This window comes from Nipponia nippon, unplaced genomic scaffold, assembly GCF_047370975.1.
Source record: "Nipponia nippon isolate SJK-2023a ecotype South Korea unplaced genomic scaffold, ASM4737097v1 scaffold_17, whole genome shotgun sequence".
NCBI lineage: Eukaryota > Metazoa > Chordata > Aves > Pelecaniformes > Threskiornithidae > Nipponia > Nipponia nippon.
In genome coordinates, this window is record NW_028262333.1 from 332,523 (window position 1) to 359,890 (window position 27,368).

The following is a 27,368-nucleotide window of genomic DNA, read 5'->3' on the forward strand; positions in this document are numbered from 1 at the left end:
CTACATATCCACTGTGTTCTCCGCATGAACACGTCTTTCTGCTCATACAGAAGAGGCAAATAGATGCTCACAGGCCTCTGCATGTGGTTCAGCCTCACTGCTTGCATTGGAGAGTTTGGGGTGGAAGAGGGGGATTTTGTTTTAACTTGTAAATTGAGAAAATCCTTCCAGAAAGCACTGAGAGGAATCTAGACTGAAGCTGTAATTTTAACTTGAAGAGTACTTTTAAAATCATAACAATAAAACAGAATTAAATCCATTAAAAATCCCACGCAGAATATAAATAGAGGCTGTTGAATTTCTCACTCTGCTCCTGAGGCTGGTCTGACAACTCCCAGGGGTAGCTGCAAGCCTCGAGACAGGAGTTTTGCCTGTGACCCCCCCACATCACTGGCAGCATTTGCCAAGCTGTGGGAGTGCAGCACAACTGCAAGAGGACCTTGATCTGCATGGTTTTCTGAGGGGCTTGTTAGGAAATTTGAGATGGAAAAGGGGTAGAGGCCAACCTGCTTCTCCAAAGAATTGCTGCTTAGCTCTGGTTTTCACAGATTTATCTGTTTTTTTGACATCGGGAGTGCTAAAAATGTAGAGGATGGATACTAAAATGATCCCACCGCCACGGTGTAAATCCAAGTGGGGATGCACAGAGGCCAGTGTGAGAGTCTGACATCCCCGTGATGCAATGTATGGCAAGAGACATCCGTCATTGCAGCGGTTTATGCCCTTGGCTGCAGGCATGGGTTTTTTTGGCAGGGATTTTCCCCTGTGCCTCCCTGCAGAAGGGCAGGCAGTGGCCAGCTGGGTGGGCTCACCTGAGCTGCCTGTCCCGGCACACGGCCACCATCACCAGCAGGTTCCCCAGGATGGCCATCAGTATAACGGCAGAGATGAAGGTGAGCAGCACGATCTTCTCCGGTACGCCAAAGCCCTCACTCGAACTGGGGAGCACACAGAAAGAAAAGAAAAGAAAAGAAGCTGCAGCAGCGCTGGGAGGGGATTGTCTGGGCAGCACCGAGGTGCTAGGCATGGGCACTCGTTTTGGCAAGCGTGAGAGCAGCATCCCCACACGTGCTGCAGTGAGGCAGCCTTCCCGCCAAGACCTCGGCACCGCTTCACAAAGAACATTTCATATTTATGGGGAAAGCGGCGAGGTTTATGTTCATCAGCAGAAAGGCTACAGGCGGAGGACACCTGCAATGCCCGCGGCTGCCCACGTCTCCCAGGGGTGGATAAGCCGAGACTTACAGCAGAGAGCTGGAGTGCGCTGTGCCTGATTTCTGAACGTCCCTTCCAATTCAGAGCCTCTGGACAAAAATGTTTTCATTCACTTTTCACCTCAGTAAATAATGTTATTTTCTATGCAGAAGTATTTTGGTTATCTTTCCTTTTGTTTTTTGATTTTTTCCCAAGATTTTCCTCAAGATGAGCATTCTACATCTCGAATTTTGAAATCTTCTACATAATCTTTTCCCTTGTTCTCTCTTCCCTTCACTCTGTGCCACAGAACAAGAGGCAGTCTGGCATATTTTTTTTCCACTTGGTAATTTTTCCAGAATTAGGGAAAAGAAAATAAAATGTTTTTAAAAGGAAGTGCCCAATTTCCCCCTACCCTGACATCAATAATTTCTTTCAGTTAATGAAGAGAAAGAAAAGAAGAATGAAGAATAACATGAAAATGTAATATTGGACATATTTAAGTCTGCATTTCATTGTTAAATGTTTCAAAAAAAGTTGTTGGGTTTTTTTTGGAGCCTGCAAAGCAGGAAGGTAACACACAGCATGCCATAAATACTGTTCAATTTCTCAGAAAATTGGTTTTATTACAAAATCTTGAGCCACTTTTCCTTTAAAGCTATTTCTAATTATGTATCCAGAAGAAAACACATCCTAAACCTTCGCCTGCTTGTGTAACTTTCCCTATTACATTACATGGGTGAGAACGGGTGTTTGTTCATGGTATCAAGTGTGGCTAGAAATAAACTGGCATTAAGAGCAGCACTTGACACTAATTCAGCAAGGAAATTCTTCACAGCGTACAGAGCTGGTATTCGGCACCCAGGATGAATGTTGTGAGACTGTTCAGGTAATTGAAAAATTGAACTGTTATTCTGTTTGACTTCCTCTGGGGTCACTTTTTATTTACTAAATACGTTCCAGACTTTTACACTTTATCTCACTGAATTCTCCTGGTTTTGGCAACGCTAAAAAAGATTAGAGACTGCTGAGGTCCTGCCGCCATTACCTGTGCTATTTTAACAAGCTTCTAGCAACTGACTTCACCCTGAGCGTGCACTGCAGAACACCCACTTAATCACAATCTCCATTTTTGTCCCTAAAAGCAATGCCACTTTGAGTATGATTTTTTTGCCCACTGCCAGATGCACCAGTGGGTCAGATGGCAGCCTGCTGAAGTTGGACTCTTCACATTGGGTATGAACAATATCTTAGGAATTCCTTGATTTTCAGTGTTTTACAGGGAAACACATCACTGGGTATAGGTTCATCCAGATGGGTGACGATGTTTATGATCAAATAAAGAAGAGGAAAGGAGATGCCCTGGCCTCACAGTAGTTTCATAGAAAAACACAGCAAGAGGCTCAAAACCAAGTGCAATTGTATGGCTATAATAAGAAAGAGGTCCAAGGCAACTGCTTATCCTAGCTCCATAATGGATGTCTCTGTGCCAAGCAGTGCTTTCTCACCTGTGAGAGCAGAGGTAGCTTTTAATTCCAGATAATCTCCTGTGTTAAAACTAAGAGATGAATAAATGTCACGTAGAGTGGAGAGCTGGCTGTATCCCTCCTCTCTACAAGGTTTTCAGGCAAAAAGTCCCTGAGCACTGCCAGGCATGTGTCCTTCTGGAGCTGGGTTGTTGGGGTACCAGTGTACCAGGAGAGGGGGTACGGGTGGCTCAGGGCGAAGGGTACCCTGTAAGGAAGCAGGTTTTGTCTTGCGTTGGAACGAATGATCCCAGCCCAGAGGCAAAGGCAAGACTGCTTCTTTTGCCCTGCCAGTTTTCAGTGCTGTCAGTAAATCCACTCCTGCTTAACGGAGGAAGGTCTCTGGTGTTATGCTGAAGGGGTCAGGCGAGCCATGGGTTCGCATCTAGCAAGACAATTATTTTTGTGCAAGCCAATTATCGAAGCTAAGATAGGAGAAAGGCAAAGTCAAGATGTGTTTTGACTCAGCATCTGAAAGAGTTAGCACTTAATTAGAAAGAGTTGTCTACTGAACTTAGCACAACTTCAATGAGGGCAATTAAGGCTCCAAGAAGCTGGTAGCTCTGGGCAAATCCTTTGGTGCATTCAGAAATGTTGACAAGGTTCTGTCTGAACTGAATGTGGCTTTCCCAGTTTTTACTGGAGAGCGTTGCTTCCTGATGCCTTGGGTCATTAGTTCTTGGACAACTCTTGTAACGAGTGAGTTTTGTGTCTGCAGTTCTTGCAATTACACTGCAATTGTTGCCTGGAATTTGCCTACGTTGGTCCAGTCATACTTCCTCCCGTCTGACAGAATAAAATCCCTATCGGTCAAAAGGATCTGCCTCATGCATCATCCTGTCTCTGACAGTGGCCTGTAGCAGATGAAATGCCTACATGCATACAGGAGTGCCTCCCTTGCATGCTCTCTCATGCCACAAAGGTCTGTGTCATAGTGGGCTTGTGTTTAATAGCTCTTGGCGGATTCCTTTGCCTTCCCTCTCTCTGGCCTGTCTTTTGAACTCTCAGTACATAGTGAACACTATCTCCAGTCAGCTTTCCTCCTTGGTCTCGCAATAACATGCTAAATGCAAAATAAAGCAAACGGCATCAGTTTCTGTGCTTCTCAATCACCAGTGACCACCCCAACTTGCATACAGAGACTCTTTCCTCAAAACTAAAGGCAATTGGCATCTAATTCCTTATCCAAACACTAAAATCCCAAGCCACCCTATAGAACTGGTCACTGGCCACATGGCTGCTCCTAGAATTTCCCCGCATCTAGAAATCACTCTGTCCCTCTCCCACTCATCTTGACGTAATTCTGATCTGAAAGACCTCATTTTCCCCAGGAGCAAAGTCCTGTGTTGGAGATTTTGGGTGGCAGGAAGCCGGGAGCTGCTGACACATGAACCTGCACTGCAGTGACGTGCTTTGGAAAAGGATGAGCAGCTGGGATCGGGTCCTTCCCTGTGGGCACCACACACAGCGGGATGCACAAGGCGATTCTCTTCTGCTGGAGCTGCACAGACTGCCCGGGGCCCACTGCTTGCCCTCTTCCTGCAGATGGCTGCTGCACAGCTGGGGAAGGTCAGACTCTTGCCAGGCATCAGTGTTTTGAGCACAACCGAATGCCAGAGCCTTCATTAATAATGTTCATCAGCGGAAGAAGACACCATGAAAATTAAAGGGCAATGGAAAAGAAACAACTTCAAAGGCAGGTCTCAGCCACAGGCCTTCTAGCTGGGTACTGGGTGGGATGAAAAGCCTCAGGAACAATGGGGATGCCGGGATCAAAGGCACCTTCACTGCCGAGCTGTAATTGTACCTGTCTAAATAAGCCTTCACAATAGGCTAACATTGCTCTGTGGCTGCATCTGCGAAACAAAATGTCAAACTAGACTGAATAGCACCATACAAAAGATGTTCCTTTTCCGCGCAAGTGAGCATGGCAGCACATATGTGATGGAACAGTGGTAAAGAGGATGATGATGGTTTAGTTTGTACAGAGCCAGGCAGAGAGTTAGATTTATATTTTGTCTTATCTAGCTTTGCCTGTCCTTCTGCTGTTCCTAAGCAATTCTCATCACTGTGTTATTTGAGCACCTTGCATCTGCACTCCACAGTGTGTACTGAGGGGGAGAGACACCTCCCTCGTCCCTGAGCCCTGCCGGCGGGGTGACCTGGCCACGGGCTGTGGACAGGGCTTCTCACTCCACCATGCAGTGCCTTGGGAGGGGGGCTGGTGACCGAGCCTGCTGGCTCTTTTTTGGGGGAAGCCCCAGGGTTTTGAGGCTGCCTGCTGAGAGATCCCTGTCCCCTCCCCGCAGCGAGGATGCTGGCACTCAGGCTGGCAGCTGAAGGCACCTGGTGTCAGGATGCCCTGGGGCCTCATCCCACAGAGGGAGGTAGAGAGGAGGAGTGAAGCATTTTGATTTGAACTGTTCCTTGAATGAGCTACTCTGATGCTAATGGCAATGGGTTTACATTTGGACATAAACATTTCACAATAATCAAGACAACATGTAATAAATGCATGGGTGAACTTAACTGCCCACTCACCTCCCGCTGGAAAGCTGCTGTGCCTATACAGCAAACCCCGACAAACGTCAACGCTGCCGCCTGCTATTGCCACCGAAAGGATGGCCCTGGCCCCAGGCACCAGAGCAGGCTCTTCACATCGTGTCCACTCCTTGGGAGCACTGCATCCCTTCCGTCGAGGCGTACCCTCCCCAGCAGTGACAGCATCCATGTGCCGCACAGCTGGGCGAGGTAGTGCAGCAGGGGTGAGCCAGGTGCCCCGGCATGCTGCTGCCTGCTCAGTGCACACTGCTCCCCTCCAGATGGGCACAGGAGGTTCTGCAGGACCAAGGCAGGGAAGGAGCTTGAGGGACGCCAGAGAAAAGGGGTCTGGAGGTGGAGAGAAATTATGATTTTCACCATGCAGCTAGGACAGAAATAGCTGGTGACACCTCTATGCTCTTTCTTTCTTAGCAGCAGGATTTTCTGTGTTGAAGATAAAACTCCAACAGCTGCAAGGAAGTTATAATTCTGAAGTTATAACTGGCCAAGTTTGGTGCTTTGGGGCGGAAGACTGGCACTGAATTTCAGCTGGGTTTTGCTAAGCAATGACACCTTGAGCGCAGGGATGTGGGTTTGGGTGGAAAAGAGATGTGTCCTTGCAAGGCAGGTATTGGCTGTCTCCTTGTGTAAGAATCCCAGATGATTTCCTCTCATTTTGGCTCATGAAGAAGGACAAGGACCATAACAGCAGGTGAAGACTTAGATCTGCTCTGTGCTCCCAGACGTCCTCCTGAGGGAACAAGCTTATTGCCCAGGACAGAGACCTCCACGCCCTCCAGCCTCATCAGCTGCAGAGAGCTGTGCAAGTGAACGGACACTGAAAAGAATTCCCCACCACAGGTCGTCTTTGGTGCACAGAGATTTTGAGTTTTAGTCATCAAAACAATCTCTGGAAATGCCAAAGGAGGCCAGCACTGAGCCACACTTCACCAGATGTTGCCCTGCTTGAAGATGGAGGGATGCCTCAGCTTCAGCCAGGAAGGAGGGCAACATTTTAAGCCCACATTTCCCACCCAGTGTACACAGGCAACCCTGCCCCGAAGGCGGTGGCATCCTGGTCTGCACCATTTGACTTGGCTGGCCACAGCCCAGGGCTCTGAATGGAGACCGGCTGGTCAGAAGCACACACTGGCACACTTGTCTATGGAGCATTTGCTGTGATAATAGTTTCAGAAGCATTTGGGAGATCGCTCCGAAGAGTATTTCTCTCATGCCGTGTTGTATCGCTCCCCTGGGGAACATTAAATAGGGATATACATCACTGGAGGTGCAGGAAGGAAGTTCATCTGGGCTATGTTTCCGTACCTCTGCCTTTTGAATAATCTACCATTGAGCAGGAATATTTGTTAATTATTCGGTCTTAGTAATTCAAAGGTGTTAATAACAGAAGAAGTGGATATTGCCGTAAATTAAAATCAATGGTTTGCATAACATCTTTGATCAAATCTGAGTGCTCTGGCTTCCAAGCATGCTTCCCTGTTTAATAAAGCAGAGATTGATGGGTTTGCTATTATAAGGAAATGAGATTCAGACAAAACGATTGTTGGTTAGTAGGAATATAGAAATCACTTAAGGAAAAAGGTGAAATACTGATGTGGAATGAATGCTTAAAACCCATATATGGACACATTTAAAAGGCTCTTCTGTATAGTCATTAACGTGGAAAAAAAAAAAGTTTAATTATTTTTTCAAGCTCAATTTCTACTTTCCTGTAAACACCTCAACTTTTCTAAATGACCTCAAGTGCTTTTGCATATTTTATGCAGCAATTAAACTGCATAGATTGGTCATGTTGGTAAGACCACGCGCATTGCTCCTCTGGTTTTTGTTACACATGTCACACCCTGACCTCCCTGCCACTGCAGTGGGAAAAAACCACTAATAAATAGCTCAGTGCTGAGAGCACCTCGGGCACTGCACAGACACTCCGGCGGGAGTGAGAGAGATGGAAAAGAGGATTGAATAAATAAGACTTTTCTACTGGGGGCAGAGGAGGGCAGCTGATAAAAAGGAGGCTGGACGGCCCATTTCCAAACTGGAGAGGAATAGCTCTGCCTGCAGAGGTAACCTGGAGCATCTCCTGGAGGTAGCCAGGGACCGCGCTGAGCACTTCATGACAAGGGACATGTGGGATTCTCACTGAAGAAGATTAAAAGCTCAGAGCAGTGAGTTTTACCAGGGTAGCCTAGAAAAGTGCTTTCTTCTTGATTTAACAATGGCCTCAAAGTGGATGGGGAATACATGGGGGAGTCAATCTGCTTTGTTTTCAACCAAGCCATGGCTTTTCACTCTGTAACTCCAGCTGACATATTTCATGTAGGTCTTTAACTACAAATAAGCTGTCATTTGCCTCTCCTCCTTTCTACTCCCCTGATTATTCCTAGGCATAAAATCAGAGGCTGAGTGTTAACCACTTAAAAATTAAGACATGTTATTTTATGAGTAAACCTAACAACGCGTGTCTCAGTATAGAAACATGACAATAGGGAAGATACTATTTGATCTATGGCTTTCCAGCTGTTACCATATTCTTTTCTACTGCCACCTAAAAATATTAATCAGAAGTCAGCATTAATCCAGAAGCATATAACTTCTTTTAATGCCTTCCAATGCTACACTGCCTGTGCTGCTTCGCTTCAGACTGTGCAGATGGCAGGGCTTCTGACAGATTCAATCCAATTATGTACTTCACTTCTGTTTTAGAAACAGATTGAAATTATTTAAAGTATTGACAAGCCACAAATAAACAGCATTCCACAAATCAAAATAACTCAGTCATATGATTAGTTTATTTGAGTGTCCTTTTTTTTTTTTTTTTTAGCCAAATAAATTGTGGCGGTGGGGCAGGTGGGAGGGGATGAGGTTTCCTCCCTTTATGCTGGTTTGAACCTCAGAAACGTTCTGCAAACTGACCTGCTTCCACTCATGGCGTGGGGCTGAAAACGCACCACACTATTGAAAACAGCAGCAGCTCAAGTGGGACCATGAACGATGAAATGAGGACTTCAGACTTCCTCTTCCTAAAGAAAACTACCGATAACATCACTGATCCTGCACCTCCACTCCACATATCTCCTGGAGGCTGAATGGTATAATGCTTCAGAGAATTAAGTGTTTTAAGCAGCTGGTGATACTGATTAAAATCAATTGTCAAGATGAAGCAAAGAAGACAGGCTATTTAAATGTTTTAAAAATTGTCATGTGTGGGCTGCACAGTCAATCAGTACGTGCTAGGAGCGTGCTCCCATTTGGGAGCGGGTGCGTGCTGGAGCTGCCAGACACTGCGGGACCTCAGGAGACATCGGGTCCAGAACAATGGCTCCAGCTCTGCACACACCTCGGGCTTTGAGACTGCCCACATTCGGGCTTACAGGCAAGGCATGAGGGGCTCCAAGTGACAAACCCAGAAAAAACGAGCTTTCGGCTCGTCCATGCAATTTCCTTAGCTTATACCAGCAGAAGCGCCTGTGTTTTCTGGATGGAAATTGGATCTGGGGCTGAAAATGGATCCTGAACAATGTGATCCTTTACCATGATCTTCATGCAGATGAAGGTCTGAGACCTCGAGAGAGAGACAGCAGTTTGCACAGTTACATGGGAAATGTGTGACAGAGGTAGGCAACAGACCCAGACCCCGTGAGCCTCCGGGCGCTGCCGAAGCCTTAGGGCCTCTCCCCTTGCGGGGAAGTCAGGCGGGAGTCCAGCAGCCGCGTCTGTCTCTGTTTTTCATACAATGAAGGATGAAACCCTGGCTCTGCTCTTTCCCAGGCAGCAGATGAAGTGTTACATAATTTACACCCACATATGAACGGATATTGCTGCAAGGCTGATGTGTGTAAGTACAATCCTTAAAAACCATTAGACTGTCACCTAAAATATAAGCTAGAATTAGCTTATGAAATTAGCATTATATTAAGATCATGGTATTTACATGGAGGATGGGCAGCTGCCGTAATTGCTTTGTTTGGGATCCACTAACAACTACCACAGGAGAGCTCTTGTGCAAAACCCTGTGCTATCACAAATCGCAATCTTGCGCACCTACCTGGAGTTTGCAAGACCTTGGCACTATGTTTTCTTTCTTATAATATACTTTCAAGTCTTTAAATTTTATTCCCAATGCCCCCTTCACATGCTGAATATTCCCCTTTTATTTTCACATAAACATAACAATACTTTTCAGATACGCAGGGTCTACTTATTTTAATGAGGTTACCAAATACTCTACAACTATCAAAAAACCAAATCTTTGCCATAGGTAGGAATTTAGGCACGCTACAAAGTGCAGCAGAGGTTTTATAACAATCATTTCTCCTTTGTAAATGCTGAATAAAACCAAAGATCAAATGTGCCTTTAATCAGAAATGTCTCGATCAGTTCCTAATTAGAATTGTTCCTCAGAAGTAAGCCCACTGCATCTACCGAACTACATGTCAGTTTAATAAAGAACAGCAGATGATGAAAGCAGCACAAAAATAAACCTGGCTTTTGGTATACATTCCATATTAATAATGTGATTATCCCCTGTTTTCCAGATAAGTGGCTCTTGCCTATCTCATGTCATACATAAGTCTTAAACAGAGCAAGCTGTATGTTCAAATGACAAACACAACATAGCTATGCTCAGGAGATCTGATTTAATGAAGCACCTTATTGCCCAGCAGCATTCCCATTAATTGTCTTTCATTTCACTTCCATATTCTATAAATGTTGCAGACAGAGTCTAGTATGTACTTGCAAACAACGGCTGTAATTCAGTTATTGTACAGAAGAATTTTACTTTACAGAGACATAAGCAACATCACCATTACACATACACTTACAACTATCTCAAGCTTTATCTCAGCAGTTTAGAAACACAGAGTAACTTGATGCAGATATGTGACGTAACCTCTTCTGGCACAGGAGTGAGCTGGAAAAATCGAGGTTTAGACTCACGCTAAGCATACCTTGAGCGCCCAGATTTCTCACAGAAATCTGTGTGATGCCTTCTGCGATAACCAGGTGCAAAACTGGGGTGCACTAAGACTGATCGAGCGGAGCCCACTACTCTTCAGGGGTGAGCTACTGCTCCTGGGATAAAAGCGTTTGTTTCCCTGTCTTATTATAACTTTTCCCATAAAAACTGAAAATTAAGTCCTGCCCTATCCCCACACATGTGTTTCCCCAAAGATAACTCTTTATCAAAACACCATAATGGCAGTTCTTAGTCTTTATTGGCATTCTTGTGCCGAGTTCTCATTTTCAAACCAGGGAAAACCTTTGTTCCCATCTTTGCCGAAAGCCTGGAAGTTGCAAGACTTTCAAATCAAGAAGCTCGAAGGTCCTGCTCTCCTTTTGCAGGCAGTATTTGCAGTCAGGGAAATATTGTTAAATGAGAGGCATTCAGTCAAGACTGGTGGAAGAGTCCTGGCATCAGGTGGTATATTAAAATATCCAGGCTGTGTACTTTGCCCACTGCTTGTTTACACCTTGGACAATAAAAGACAAATAGACCTATAGGCTGTCTAACTTCTAATATTTCCTGGATAGTTTCCCAGTTTCAAGAATTTAGAGGAACAAAAGAGTTTCTTGTTGTTACCCTTGCTAATGGAAGACTTGGCACAGACAAGATAATACATTGGTTTCTGGTATACTTTTTATTTGAGACACCCCCAAGACACGCCATGTGGCTCTGAGCCACACGAAACAGGTTCCCAGCTCGTTCGTTACCAGACAATAGCAGGAGGTACTTTCTCTTCTTTTTTGAAGACACCATAGGACTGTATGTCCCAATGAGTTTTTTTAAGGCACAGCATGGTGGAGTTCATCTGTTCAGCTCCCAAGGTGTGTGCCTCTTGAAGTATTTGACTGAGTGATTGCTTTGTGTCCCCAGGGAATGGTGTTTCTCCTTAGTCCCTTTTCCAGTGCCACAATTTCTGAACTGCCTAACCAGTTCGCTGTACCCTGACACAAAACACATCAGTCAAGCGGGATAAAAGTCATCTTTGAGATGTCATGCATTTCCAACTCTGCTACCTCAATTTGAGCTTTTACCATAAAGACCACAGTTTGGTAAAGCTAATTCCAGAGGTGGCAGCCAGAAACCTTCCACCCCCAGAGTACATGTTCATCAGTTCATTTTGTATGAACCTCACTCTTGTATTTAGGCTCCAGATAGGTGTCCTTTCTAAGCAAAGACATGGAAAGTCCTTGATTCAAGAACAGAGCACTTAGATTTCATGTGAGGGACACTGTTAGCTAAATCAGTTCACAGCTTTGAGCTCCAGTAAAAACTTCCATTTTACAGCATGTCACCAAGAGTAATTCTGAACAGATCCTCATGTTGCTGCAAGGAGACAGCATCAACAAGGGCTTTGAGCGTGGCTTACAGGGAAAAGTATAAGCAACATAAAACCACTAGGTGCCTGCATTGGACTAGACCCAGATATGCTGGGCTCAGGAAAGCATACTGAACAGTAGCTGAATTGCAAGAAATAAAACCCCCATGTTTCATTGTAGCTGCCAGCTCTGCCTGAGAATCACATCCCCATTATGGCCCATAAAAATGGAAATTGCAAACAATGGCAGTAATGGGACCAAATCTATTCCAGCTGCTTGGGAATGGAGAAAAAAAAAATATGGGCCATGCTAGAGTGGAAGAATGCAAAATACCACAAAAGCAGTTTAATTCCTAAAGTAGTAAGGCAGTCTATTAATTTTCCAGGGATGTCTACCAGTGAAGAGGAGGTTCCTATCTTAATGCACAAGCCCCAAAGAAGCTTCTCTGGCAGAGGCTGCAAAGGGAACGGCTCGTGCCTCCCACTGTCTCCTTTCCACAGAGTAACTCAAAATCTGTCTGGACTCCTGTGACATCCTCCACTTGCCCTAGTCCTCCAAATACCCGAGCCCCTGGTTGAGTCTGCTCAGAAACATGTCACAGCTCTTGGGCAGCTTCCTCACCACTCAGCGCTCAGTCCTGAGAACTTCTTGACTACATGAACATGAACCAGGTCCTTCCTGCCTACCTTCTTTTGTTGGATTTATTTATTCTCCTATTACACTCCCTGTTGAGTACACAACAGCCTGTTCTCAGGTAAGTCCTCAGAGCTCTCGGGAAGTTAATGAGAAAAGCAAGCCCTGGACAGGTCTCCAGACTAGTCTGCTGACAGTGAGCAATGAGCTGGCCCATCACCACAGCCCTATGGTCTGACTGTGGAAAGGAGGCTTTGGAAACAAGTAGACTTTGTATTTTCAGGTCCTGGCCTTTAAGGCAAAGTTGAACAGAACTTAAACGCCAATAGATATAACTCTGGAGATACAGAGATGGAAAAAAAAAAAAAAAAAAAATCTGAGCTCTAGGAGCCAACTGGGAGCTCGGGTGACTTTCCAGATTAGGCTAAGGAACTGGGGACTAAGTGAAGTAAACTGTTTACATACACTGGACATCTGGAACTGACTTCTTTTAAAAGAACTCAGAGACATCAGGACATGCTCTTGCCCAGCACTATAACCACTGGAGTCTGCTTTTACCTCTATCTGGTACCCTGCTGGAGCAGTGAGCCAGTATTCCCACAGGGAGGGTGCTTGGACTGGGAAAGTCACATAACGAATGAACAAGCAGATACTGGGTGCATTAAAGCTTTAGGGGCATTGGAAAAGCAAGGAAAATGTCTGTGCCTACTGTTAGGTAGAAATACTCTGTGCTTACACACAGAGCCACAGTTAGAGATGAGCTATGCGATAAGTGCCCAACCTAGGGAGGGGTGACAGAAGACAGATATGACCTCAAACAGTCATGACATGTTTCCTCTGCTCTCATGTAGGCATGAGCTCCTGTGCCCCAGGAAGGGAAAGGCCCTGCTCGATTCACTCTCTCTGCTCCCCTCTGACCCATCAGCAGATGGACAGCCAGATACTTAACAGCATCCTGCTGACCCCCATCCCATCCCTCACTAGCAGCAAGCAGAGCCCTTTTCTTTCTCCTTCACTCCTCTCTGAGCTTACAGCAATGCCAATGTGCAGTCGAAAGGTCAGCTGCTGGTCCATTTATCACAGGTATAACAGCACAGAGCCAGAAACCCGGTTTCTGTCCCCAGTAGCCCTCTCCAATGTTGACATTCTGTTTCTAATGCTTTTTTCTGCAAGGATGCTTTTTTTTTTTTTTTTTTTTTTTTTTTTAAGTTTCCAGATTTACTGTTCCTCAAATATGAGAAATAGAGGGGCATCTGGCAAGTGTGAGATCAAACTCTCCCTGCAGTCCAGGCATGATATTCTGGGAAGGACCCGAGTTGCATAAGGCCATACTAAGCTTCCAACGATTCAAGAGAGCAGAAACTGCATCAACTGCAAAGAGTCACCTGCAACAGGCAGACCCTTCACCTCTCTACCTCCTATGCATGTGCTTAAAGGTAGAGTAGTTTGGCCTCCGGTTACCTGGTTTGTATTGAGGTATACAAGCACAAGAGCTGAAATTGCCTCTTTGGAAGTCCTGGAAGTCCTCTTGCAAATGTGAGCCCAGCAGTTCACACCACTAATGGCACTTTGTCCATGCCTCAAGTTGGGGTTTTTCTTTTTGCCTTTTTTTTTTTTTTTTTTTTTTTTTTTTAAATAACCTGCCCTACAATGGATTCACCCCCAAACAGCCAAAGACTCCCTGAAAGCTTAGTCTCCACAGGGTTCCTGCCCATCAGATGGCAAAGCTTGTGTTCAGACAACAGCCACTTTTACTTAATGTTCTGACTTTGGGAGGCAGAGACTGCTGCTCAGAGGACACGTGATGGCAAGTCCTCGGTTAACAGATGGGGCAAGCCAGTAAGTTCAGCCAGCAGCTGAGGTTCAGACCCCTGACCATTTGCCAGACCAGGGAGTCATGTCGTCGGCGATTCCTTGCTACAGTACAGCAAGGGCAAAATGAACAGTGAGGTAGGTAACAGTAGGTAAGAAGAGGAGCACACTTATCTGCATCATAGATGCACTCTGCTCCAGGGTAATAGTCTATCAACAGTCATGTACACTACCCGATAGCAGGTCCTGGACACATGGCAAATAGCACAAAATGTTTTGCTGCGGCATCTTTCATATCTGAGATAGTAGAAATGCTCTTTCCCAAGCAGCGAATGGCTCATTCTGCAATTGCACACACTATTGCAGCAGGATCTGGAGTAGGTAACAGCTCACCGCAGCTCTCGGCATCGCAGCCCTATTCCCCAGACAGCATTACCAGAAGAGATGTCTACCCAGGACCCCGTGACTGTCTTTCTGCACTTCTCCAAAAGCAACACATGAAATTTTAACTCACTGAGACGAGAGCAAAAGCCATTAGATTTCCACCTACAGCCAATACCCTTTGGTTCTGAGATACAGCACCATGTCTGTTCTATAAGGAAACACTGCTCTGTCAATATGACTCACAGTGCCCATTAACCCTTACACAGCTAGTCCGGTCTCTTGTCTCCTGCACAACTCCAGTTTTGCAGCAGTCCTGTCTCTCCAGACACCCTAATACCCCCTCGCAGCTTCCTTACCCACAACCTCTGAACATGGCTGGCTCAAGAAATCCCAAACATGGAGACAAACTGAATTTTGCCAGCCTAATGCTGAGCATCGGCCCTGAAAAGTCAAGGAGGGAGTCCTGGAGAGCCCTTGGCACTGCAGCTGCCAGCCTTGCCCTTCCAGGCAGCCAGCGTGGGCAAAAGCTGGCAACAAGGTCCACCCCATTTTCTGGCTCTGGACAATCTGCTGCTTGCTAGGGCAGCTGCCCATTTTTGCCAAGCCCTAGAGCCAGGTCTGCCCCAGGATATCCCAGGCTTTGGGACTGTTTTAACAGCCTTCCACAGCCTCTTCCAGATCTTCACGAGCTGCCACTCTGTGCAGAGGCAGTGAAGCTAAAGAATGGATGTGCTGAAAGACACCAAAAAGTTAATTTTTATGGCCCAGCTCTTTGTCAAGGGCATTTTCATCTGCGCAGATTCCTCAGGGCACACTAATAAAAGCAGAGTGAAACATCGCAGAAGTGCATGACAGCCTTACCTCCCTGGGGGAGCTCAGCACACGCAGACAAATGGTGGAGCTGCCCCTCTGCCTCTGCACCCGCTAACTTATTTCAGAGAGTATATATGTCTCACTTGCTCCACAGCTGCCATACGGGAGCACACTATTAATTTGCAGAACCTGGAGTCAGGCTTAAAAATTCCACTAATTAAGTGTTGGTGGAGGTGTTTGGAAAGACGTTCTGATAAATATAGTGCTATAAAGTGTTCCCCTAGAAACTGAGAAAAAAGTTGAACAATACGAAAAGTACCCAGGCTGATAACAGCTATCGCTCCTGCTGAGCAGTGCCTAGGGAGCATTCAGCAGAGAGAACTTCTTTTGCAAGGCTTTTTTGGCTACCAAGGGTTTTTGGTTGGTAGCACAAAAATATGAAAGTGAACCTCTGCACCATGCCTTGCTTCCCTGTGCCCTCCTGCTTTGCCCCTCTTCTTGCACCCGGTGTCGGCAGATGGGAAATGCTCTGCAAAGTCTATGGCTGCAGATTCAGAAATGCCCCACGCGTTTTAGTGCTCCCAGCTTGTGGACTCCTTCCTAGGTGCCCCTGCTGTGCCCAACCACCCCAGCACCCCCAGGCATGCAGAGGCTAAACTCTACAAACCCAGCAACCGGCCACCTTTCACATGGCTACTTATAAAATGGTTCATTTTGTTCAACAGCATAACTTCTATATGGTCTTATCTACAGCTGATGTAAATCAATACTGTTAAGTTTTGCCTCATAAGGGATCTGTAGGGCTTTACTTCGCTCTTTTCTGGCACTGTGTGTTCTGCCTGTCATTAGCCTCAGGAGAAAATGCACTCATCCACATCAGCTCAGCAAGCAGAACAGGACATTATACGACTTGTGTATCATGGGATAGAAACACTCAGCTCTCATCTACGTGCTCCTGATCGCTACACCATTCCTGCCTGGGGGACACAGGCGGAGAAGACAGGGCTCTGTAGAAAGTCGTCTCGATCAGTATGTCTGTCTCCACAGAAATCTGTGAGCAAATACCTTTCTGGATGGATGCTGCAGGTATTACAGGAGGATTAGAGCTGATCCTCCCTTAGAAAGGGGACTAGGAAAGGAAGAGTGCTCTAGCCTGATTCTGGCCTGTTAAGTGACATTTTAGCCTGGTATTTCTCACCTAAACAGAAACGTGATCAAAGAAGTTGAGATAAACAATGATTTAATGACTAGAAGTGTAGAAGCTGGAGAGGTTTTGAAAAGAGCTTGTGTATATATAAGAATAAACACTTACATTGCAACCTGTTGAAGGAATCTTAAGCCATTTGCTTGCCACAAATTCCCACTGTCAGGGCGCTCAGAGTACACAAGCTCTTTCCTTCTGTTTTCTATGCTTAGGGTCATTAAATCAGATGCTTATTTTGTTCCAACCACTCAGCACACCCTCCCCCCCCCCCCCCCCCCCCCGCTGCTTTCAGCCCAGTTTTCTACCTCCCAGCTCAGTTCTTGGCCCCCTCAGTCCTCACTGCTGGCTGCCAGTGTCCTAAGCAAGGGGAGCACAGGGACCAAGGGCACACACTGACTCCTCTCCTAAGACATCCCTTAGCTACTTCTGGGGCTTCAGGGATGGAGCTCTTTGAGTGTCTCTCTCTCCCACTACTGACTATTGCTCCTGCTTCCCCCCAGGTTTGGATGGGGAGAGGAGACCTAAGACTTTCTCTGCCTCTTTCTGCAGTCAGCCATCCTGCCAGTGTACCAGCTTTAGGTAACGAACCTGTCTTAGAGCCATCCATCAACAGCACCGTTTCTTGCGGCCCACGGAGAAAGTAGCCTCTTGGGCCAACGCAGCGGGGGTCCAGATTTGGGACTCACTCAAACATCCAACTTGACTCAAGAGGGCATATCATCAAGACAGCCTGTTGTCAGAAATAATGTTCACTATGCCTCTATATGAGGACTTTGGGAACAGCAGCTGGGTTAAATAATGCAATCTTTTCTTTGCTTCCAAACAAACACAACTAATTCAGCCAATTTGATTCCTTGTTCCCTCACCTTGCTTCTCATTTCTCAAAGTCAAGACAAGATTAATGAACCCCACACAGTAATGCTGGAGGGCTCTGCGTTTTTTGGAGTACTTCAAGCCACAAAAATACCTTCAGCAACAAACTGAGAAAACTAAAGCTGATAAAGCCAAGTTTGGAAGCAATTAACATCAATCTAAAATTCAGCTGTTTTGGGGGCTCAGCTTAAAAATAAAAAGCAATTACTGTTGTGACAAAGTCAAATAATACATCGCTTCTCCATAGTTGATTTAGCAAAGGAAGTCTGCCTTCACCAACAGCTACAATTAAAAGGCTTATATAAACGCTACTTACTTGCACTGAACGTTCTTACAATTTTTTTTTCAAAAGCTTATTTCTCAAGAGCATAACAGTCTCTCCCCAACACCTGAGGAAGCAAGAAACCTTTATACAGTGTGAAGTACAGAGAACAGCTCTGACCACACTCAGAAGCACCCATTCAAAGAGCAGAGGTTTCTCCTTGTTGCCCAAGAGCATGAGAAGAGCTCTGGCCAGCAGAACCACAGCTCTGCTCACCCAGTCCTGGCTGTAAATGCCAGGTAGCTGCTCTTCCACTTCTCCCCTATCAGCTATGGACTTGAAAAGCCACAAGGGCTGATAGTGCTGGAGCTTGTATAGGACTCCAGTTGTCACAGTGGGGAGAATCAATCAGTCTTGAAGATTTGCCCAAGGACCTACAAAGAGTTTGGTGTGAGAACTGGAAAACAACCTAGTTCTCAAAGCTCAGAGCACAGCCTCTTGGGTTAAAATGCTAACAAATATTTTAAAAGCTGCCTGAAATACAATTGTGTGGTCAATATTTAGCATGCAATAGTAGGGTGCTTGCCCAATGGAAACATCAGCCAGCACATGAAAATCAGTTTGCAGCTTTTGAGAAATGTTCAGATTGCCTCTCATTAGTAACTACAATTTCCCAACCTGTTGCACTGTTGTAAACCACACCAGAGCCTGCCTGTGCCAAAAGTTCTTTCAAAAAGCTTGAGCCAATGGTTTTCAAATTGCCAGCAGAGCATCTCCGAGCAGTTAACTGAATAAAGCATTTCAGGACCCTGCAGCTCTAGGGTGGTGGGAGATTTGCAGAGCTGCATCCTGAAGAGTCCTCTGTGGTGCCTGGTCAGCTAAAATTGAGGCAGCCCAGGAGCTAGAAATGCTGGGCTTGCCACGAAGCACCCATAGGAATGGGATGAATGAATGAACGATGAGTACTGGAGCTCAAAGAAGGGAAAATGCACAAGAATGGCCAACCACGCCATTCAGAACTGGCGTAGATTTGAGTCACCTGTGCTCCCAGCAATGTAAAGGAGTCAGATTTAGCTGCTACAAGATAAGGAAGGACTGGCATGCTGACGGGAAGCTTTACTACATTCCTTGCTACAGGGAATACTCTGTAGTGAGATGATGACAGTCTTACCAAAGGTCTAGGAAGGCTTTAATAGCCTTTGATAAGGCCATTGCTCACTCCCTGTGCATGGCACATTTGCAACCTACACTGGCAAGTGCCCAAGAGAAGCAGAGTCCTCCCTGTTCAGGCCTCTCCGGATTGCTCAGCGAGGTCTGCAGGTGACATTCTTGGTACACAGAAGCTCCTCTCACAGTTTTCATGGGCAGAGTTATTAGGTACCTACCCCTGCTCTCTAAGAGCCAACTGCCTAGTTTGCACACAGAAAGACAAGAGTCCATGGACTCCCAGGTGACTTCTGTACACACAAACTGTGTCTATTTTAGCTGGGAATTTGGCGCAATGGCAGCAGATCAAAGCAGTTGGTCCTGTGGCCCCTACATCTCCACTCTATGCAGGACATGGGGGGATATTTTGGATCAGATTTAGCCCAGTCTCCCTGCCTGAATGTCCCCACCACACCTGAATGTGGAAGCTGCATGGTTTGAGTCCATGCTTCAAAACCTTTAGTCCCCGTTGTGAACTGCAGAGTACGTGGTGCAGAACTGTGGGTTTAATGTCTTCCAAGAGAAACGTAATTCACAATTTCCCTTGCTAAGTGCTATGTGATCTGAACTGACACACCACGTGTGGGGATGACCTTACTGCTGTTCTGCACTGAAATGCAAGCATAGGCACAGTAAAACAAACTGTAGCAAAGCCATCTCTCTGCATATTTTCCTTTTGTGCCCAAAGAGATTCAGCCTTTTTCCACTTTCTCCAAGGCTGTCAAAATCATCGTGTTAGTATGAAAGTGAAATTGTCTAATGCACCAAGACCAGAAAAACTGAAAAAGAGAAGTGCAAACGTGTTTTGAAGGTTTGTACAAATTTACAAGAACCATGGGCAAACACCTTGTCACGAGCCGGGCAGCAGCCTGCTTGCTAAAACCCTTCCACCAGCTCTGGCTCCAAACAGGAGATTTAAAGCGGTACATCACAACCTTCAGATGGAGGGAGAGGTTTGTGCCACTGAGGGTAGCAGTGAAGGCATTTGCAGGAGCTCCTGCCCTTTGGCCGGAGGGCATCAGCAGCAAACACCTATGGTTCACTACATGCCTGCTGTGCTACAGCAAGTCAGTGGGAAGGACTGCTGTACCCTTGTTTGTAGTGTGCCCAACTAATATTTTTATAAAGTTGTTGGAAATGAAGAGAATAAAGGGAACAGCTTTTTTTCCATACTCTAACCAATTCAAGGGTTTGAGTTTTCATTCCAAACCACTTGACAGTATCTCATTAACCTACTGCCTATAATAAATGTGTTCAATAACCATCACCAAGTCACACAAAATTAAAAAATTCTATTAAATATAAATCAGAAATACTTGTGAGGTCATTTATTTTTCTACTCTAGAATTAGAGAAAATGAGGTCTGCCACCCCCCTCGGCTGTGATAAATACAGGTCCCAAAGCAGACTGTGTAAAGTTTCCAGGAATGTCTCTCTAACCTCACACTGCAGCCTTTGTAAAATTCATAACCAATTTTTTCCACAGAAAAAAAAAAAAACAAACCCACACACATTTACACATTTGTACAGTTGAATCTGCCTGCAGTGCTTCAGGTAGCTACAAAGATGTAAAGCCGCTCATCACCTGGCAGCCTCTGGGGCACCTCGTCAAAACCTGTTGAGGGTAGGAGCCCTGCACCCACAGCCATCCCAGCTGGCTGGAGCAGGACAACTGCGGCACTTGGGGCTCTGAACCGAAGAGCAACACGCTGTTTCCACAGGGCTCAGCTCTAAACAAAGTCAACCTGTCCCTCTCTCCTCCCATCCCGCTGTTGTCCCCATGTTGTCAAAGCATCTCCCATTTCCCCAAGCTTTGCTCCCCTTCTCGTGCTGACTTCCCACTGGAGCATCCCTGAGCACTGCAGGGATGGGGAGGGGGCCCCAACAGCTCCCACCTCTCAGGCTCACCACGTGCAGCTCTGGAACACAACATGTGGATCCCCCGGCTTCGACAGAAAACATTCAGTATTTCACATCTCAGCAAAAAAAGCTGAAATCAGGGCAGATAAAGGAGAAACATTAGCTACTTACTGGTAGCTGACAAGCAAAGCTCTCAAAACCAAAAATGCATAGTTTGGAAGTGTGGAGTCAAAATAAAATCATGTGCGTACCACAAAGTCTGTTTATGCAACCAATCACACAAAATGAAAGACTGCCTTAGTCCAGCTCAGAAAGAGCCCCTAGGAAAAGAATAAAATCATTCCTGAAGCATAACGAAGTGAGATCTGACCACAGTGTTTGATCAGAACAGCTGGGGGACGGTGAATCAACATGGATTCAGGAGAGCTTTAAAATTCCCATGGATTTTCATTCGTCAGATCCCCAGGAATTCCTTGTGTTGCCTCTTTTAACATCTAAATGGGAAGTCGGATGAAATAATTCACCAAACGAGAATTTCCCCCTTAGAGATCCTTCCACTGCCCTGCCAGGGTCAGACCAAACCAGCCGCCCACACTAACAAGTCTCCAGGAGAAAGCAGTCTCTTGAGGGACTCCTTCCAAAAAGCCTTTCCCCAGGACTGTGCAATGGGCTTTTTCCGCAGCAAGCTGACCGAAGGAGACCCCCCAGCTCTGCCCACGCTCCGACACCCCCTGAGCACCCAAAGCCCCTTCCTCCCAAGCACTTCTCATTGCATTCAGGCTACATCACATATTGGAAAGTATCACAAGTAGAAAGAGAAAGCCTAATTCTGATAGGAGTCAGTTTTATTTGGGTTTGGTGTTGGGGGAAGGGTAGGGTTTTGGCTGGGGTTTTTTTGGACCAAGATTAGGGCTGATTTGAATTATAGTAAAATTCAAAAATAGGAAGAAACAGATAATGATCTGTTGGTTCCTACAAATAGTGAACTACAAAACTCCAGTAGATCACTTCAAAACATCCATGCTTGGTCAGACCTACTCAGTGTCTGTCTCCACCAGTGGCAAATAGCACATTACTGAAAAAAAAATCTATGGGTAAGATAAATATGTCACACTTCCCTCCCGGTATAGCCTCCCTGCCCCCAGGCACTTGTGGTTCAGGCACTCACTGAGCCAGTTTCTCTGTGTCCCTTGGTGTTTATGAACTGAGAGATTTTCCTTGTACGAATGTTGAAAAGCATAGTGGGGAATTTTTTCCCACCATAGTGAGAAACAGAAGATTTATTCCTAGTGTCTTTAGAGGAAGGAAAAGATTATAGGGAAAATTGCCTGGTGTCAGCACCTTAATTCCCGTTACAGAGAAACGGCAGTAGCCTACACATTTAACTACACTTCTGGTATTAAAAAGGCAATACAAATTTCGTTAAGCAAAACACATTACCCCTCAGCATTGATTACCGGGTTATAAATGCGACCTGCTAAGTGCGTATTAAAGCAGCAACCTGGAGTTGCCGGTGACTTTCCCAACACTTGAGTAGGTGAATGAAGACCAGAGATGTTCTCTCTGATAGTATAGCACTTTGAGAAGGCTCATTAAGAACAGAAATTGTCTTTGAAAATGTATTATCTCACTCTGTGCATGCAACTGGAGAGAGTGGGTTGTGGCTTGCACAGGGGCACATCCCAACCTGAAAGCCCAAGAGCTAGAAAGCTGTGAGGACAGCATGGCACAACAGGATCCCCTTTGAGGTCTAAGACCCTGTTCCCCTGTCTTCTGTACGCGTTTCCTCCTGATATCTGTTCAGTAGCTCCTTAGGGAAAGGTTTCCGGGAAGACCAGCGTACATACATTTGATCTGTCTCTGTCAGAGCAATTTCCTCTAAGACATTTCCCCACGTACTTGCCACTTGAGTAGGGGAAGGGTGAAGAATTACTCCCTGAAATAAAAACCCGAGACATCAAAAAGTACTCGGAGTGGATTTTAAGAAAACTCTTTGTGGAAACATACACCCTTTTATTGCAACTGGAATACGGCTTCCTCCTGTGCCTGGGCCAGCAACATGGGCCTGGTCAGAAGTTTGATGTCCTTGTGTGAAGTGGGTTTGGTGGGTCTCAGTTCAGCATCACCAGCAGCCTGGCCAGCCAAAAGGCCAAGAAACAAAAGGGACAAATCCTAGTCCTACAGAAAGACCCTGCAGATCACACCTGAGGGAGAATGGCAGAGCCGATGCCAGCCCTGTGTCCTGGGGACAGCTACAAACAGGATCTCCAGCCTTTTTGAACAATTTCTGTTGGCATCACACTTCCAGGATCAAAATGATCCATACTGAAATTTGTCTCTCACTGATACCAGTAGTGTGCCCAGGGGTTTGAAATGACTTCAGAGATGTCAGTTTCTTGCCTGCCCCAGTATAAAGCAGCAGAGATGAGGTGCTAAGTTGTCAGACCATTGCACCAAAAAGAAAAAAACCTAGGATCAGACTTCCAGCAGGCACAGATGGGCTTGTGCCTGGTCTTTGATGGGGCCCTATCCATCCTACTGCAAGGAAGTCCTTGACTTGGCTACGCCACATCCGACATTTACACAAATAACAGGGCGACACTACGCCCTCAGAGAAGCTCCAGGAAACACCAAACCAGACATTGCTGCATGAGCAGAAACCTTTATCTACAGGCAAACAGAAAATACCATCCTACAGCTTTGCAAACACACCGTGCGGCTGCTGCCCCCCTGCAGCTCACCAGCTGGATAAGACACAGTATAGGAGGAGCCGTGTCGTTTATCCTACCTCACATTAACATCAAGTTCTTCCATCACAGGCAATAGGCATAGGTAACTGGGAGTTCAATGTCCATAGAAGAGACCTCGTCCTGCAGTGGAGAGAGTTAGAAAGCACAGTCATAAGTTACAGGATCTTTCACAGATGCACATTTACCCCAGTGAAGACACCCATACGCTGCATTTTGCCCCTCTGGCTTGTCTTCTCTTGAAAACAGAAGTTAGGTAGACATGTTAAAATGAAGTCATACCATTGCATAGAGCTGTCATAACATAATTTTCTGTTATCTACCCTGACATATTTGTATCTCACAACACTAAGGTGCATGCCTGGAGGCACGAAATCAAGCTGAAGTGATAGATAACCCTTTGTGGTTGTGTATACACCACCCATTCATGCATAACCTAGGGCTAACAGAGGGCTTCAAGGTCCCAGGGGAACACTGGCTCTATTGAAAATAACAAAAAAATTCCCCATTTTATGAGCGAAGTCAGGTGTTCACCTGGAAACTAAGATCAACCTTTAATACACTCCGTGATCATCTCTTCTCCTGGGGACTTCTTGGATTTAGATTCCCAGAGGATTGTTTCAACTGCAGCAAGGTAGTAAAATACTGTAAGGACTGCTGCACTGGCACAGGGAAAATGCTCTTCTGGCCAAATTTTCAGTTTCCATAGGGGCGAGAAGCTGCATAGGCAGAAGTCATAAGAAACAATGCACGGGATACAGATCACATCCAAGACTGTATCTGTCACAGTCCTCTGCAGACATCTCGTGTCACTTGTTGAAAAATCCCATTCTGTGTAGTGTCTCCTCAAATGCTAACAGCTCCTTCCCTCTAATTACCACAAATGAGTTAGTAGGGAAATAATTTCAAAAGACACGAACCCAGAGCATTACACCAGTACGCACAGCATACCATGCTGTACCCAGTGAGTTCTGAGTGCTGGTGTGGAAAGGGGCACACACAAAAATACCATGGGTCAATCTGCCCTGTCCTTCTGCAAGTGGAACCCCCAATGACCTCAGAGAAATCCAGCTATATATTTTGTCAAAGACTCTCACAGCGCAAATAGTCTTCTTTCTCAAAATAAATGCAAGCAACATAAATTACTAATACAGGTACCATTCTTGAGACTTGTTCTCCAAGACCAACTTTTTACGAAGTTTATGAAAATACGTTATGTTGCAATTCTGGTGGCACCGAGGAGCTGAGCACTGTGATATAAGTGACCTCTTCCAGCCTATGCTTACATTCAAAATCACATGCGACAGCATGCATACATGTAAGCTGCAGCGGACCTAAGGCTTTTCATGGTAACTTCCAAACTTTCAAAGCTACAGAAAAGTATTTTAAATACAATCAACTGAAGAAGATTTGCAGAACCTGGCTGGGAAAACACAAGCAAGAACGCTTGGTAAATTAGTTTCTGTTTTTACACAAAATTAAAACATTGACTTACTACTAAATTAAAATATTAAATTTAAAATATAAAATTAAATTTCCTGTGACACGATACTGTACAGCCTTATGAATACTTAATAGCAGTACTGTAATTACAAAGAACTAAATGATTTGCAGCTCAAGTTAAAATAAATGTACTTACTTCCAGTAACACTGATATAAATATTAATGGGATTTTTTGATTCTATCAAAATTCCATCATGACTCCAAAGAAATGAATGCACCATCTTAACAAAGAGTTTGTGTATTTGCTGCTGTTAATCCAGTGGAAAAAATATGATAAGTTTCTGAGCACTTCAGACTGTTGATTGCCCCTTGTGTTACGTCTGTAGAGAGCCAAGGATAATGCCACACCATAGCGCTATTAGTAATAACTCAAATGCAAATAATGCCATTATGGTTACTTGGCTTCAAAGAAAAGATTTAATAATACTGACTCAGGCTTCCTAGATACGATGCCAGGTTTGCACTGCAAATGAACACCCACTATCCAGGCCTGGTTCAGTGTTTACTAGAATTAGTACTTCAGCAGGTATAGACTATACATAGTTTTGCAAGCAAAACTTACTCAAGGCAAAAGGATGTTTTTATCTGAGGGTGGGAACCTCCAGAATTTGGCCACTATTTACAGCTTAAGCCTTCAACTGGTGTTTCTAAGGGCACTCTGGAATTTGGTGACTTAAGGACTACTGCGGTATTTTGCAAATATAAGGGCGAGAGGTCTAGAGTTTCTGATCAAGTCACCTCTGTGTCCCTACGACCTGACCTCCAACTTTGACTGGGGGGGAGGGAGGGAAGCTCTCCTGCGCTCCTGCTCTGGTGTTCTTCCATAGAACAAAATGCCTCGCAAGCTGCTGAGACAGCTGCCTGTCAAAGATGCAGGAAGAACATCCTGGAAGCTGGTCTTGGGGATGTAAAAACAGAAACAATAGTCTCTGAGCTCAAACGGGCAAAAAGAAACCTAATTAATTAATCTCCAACAAGGTTTAAGTAACCACTTCCAGTCATTCATTTGTTTGGCATACAGGTTAAATTAATTTCAGTTAATTCAGATGCAAATACATCAGAGTAGGTCTGAAACGGTGCTTTGTTTCAATGGGGACAGGAACGCAATCTTCCCTGTCCTGTCATTTCAAAAAGGATAAATATGAACCAGAGAACACTCTATAAACTGCAGTCAAAGCACACGAGATCTTGAGCCATCTCCTCTGCCTGCCAGCACAGTTTGTGAGCACTGGTTAATTCTGCCTCACAGCACCTTTCAAAAGCAAGTTGTCATCTCCGTTTACCTTGGAGGCACAGAGAGGTTGATTGAACCCCACCAAGAGGATTCAGAGCAGGGCAGAAGCGGCCCCTGGACATAAGATATAGATATTAAACTGATCTTAGTGTTGAGACAGCACAGATAGGCCACAAGGAAAATCCGGTCAAATTTTGTTGACACTGATTCAGGGGAAATTGTTCCTTTGCTACGCAGAAGAGGAGAAGCTTTAGTACTTATTGCTACAGTGGGAAGTTATGAAACTGCTTTGCTGCAGTTCATGCCTGTTACAAAGCAAACGTGTGTGCGTGTGCGTGCGTGCGTGCACCAGCAGGAGCGGAGCGTAGGAGAAAGAGAAGACAGAAAAAATGTCACCTATCTGCACTACCCCAGTCCCTCATGCTCCCTTCGGTTTCAGGGTTTAAGAGGTACCTTGGGAAACTTTCTAAAACCATCAAAACTCACAATTTCAGTACAATCAGAATTGTCGTCTTACCTATTCATCAAAATGTACTTTTCTGTGTAGGCACCAGCATTACTGGTCCTTCAGTCCCAGCAAGTGTGACACGTTTAAAAACACAGGAAAACTTTTTTGTTTTCATTAGTATTTTCTTCACTTTTGTGTTTATTTATACAGTAGAAATAACATTTTCGGTACATAATAGGAAAAAATGAAGGTTTTAAGGATTTTGATAAAACTCGGAATTCTGTATACAAACACCCGGCTACATCTCACTGTGCTGTTAGGTGTGTTGCTGGCAGCCATCCCATACACTGTATGACAGCCAGCAACCACATTTCTTATATCGCACCTCACATACAATTTACTTTTTCTTATAATTCTTTACATATTCCTGAACTCTGCAGCCCTGAGAACATTTTTTCCCCATAAACATGTTATCTTTTTCCCCACAAATATAGAAACAAGCAACATTTGGGTCTGAACGCGCAATGCATTTAAAGCATCACACTCCACAGCCCTGCAGGACTGGAAACTTCCCACCACTGTGCAGGAGACCTGCAGTGTTCTAAGGGCTGTTAGTACTTTCGTCTTTCCCCATATGATGAAGCATATAATGAAAGGACACTAAACCAATGACATTATTTAGCTTTTGTCAGCTTTTCCGTAACAGATTTTAAAATTGGATCTTCCTTCCCTTTTGCCTCTCCCCATGACACCGCAGTGGTTAGACTTGTAGTCCTTGGAGTCCCAA

General features: G+C 45.2%; 1 protein-coding gene across 4 annotated transcripts in view; it reads right to left on the bottom strand.

Moving 5' to 3' along the window:
* Positions 1 to 27,368, bottom strand: part of HTR4 (5-hydroxytryptamine receptor 4) — a 140,607-nt gene that overhangs the window by 73,744 nt on the left and 39,495 nt on the right. For all 4 annotated transcript variants that reach the window (XM_087753610.1, XM_087753611.1, XM_087753612.1 and 1 more), the window contains exons 2-3: positions 23,438 to 23,519; positions 813 to 938 (exon numbers count right to left, since the gene is read on the bottom strand). In XM_087753610.1, coding sequence (XP_087609736.1) covers positions 813 to 938; positions 23,438 to 23,463 — 152 coding nt within the window. In that variant the 5' untranslated portion in view covers positions 23,464 to 23,519. The remainder of the gene's footprint in view (positions 1 to 812; positions 939 to 23,437; positions 23,520 to 27,368) is intronic.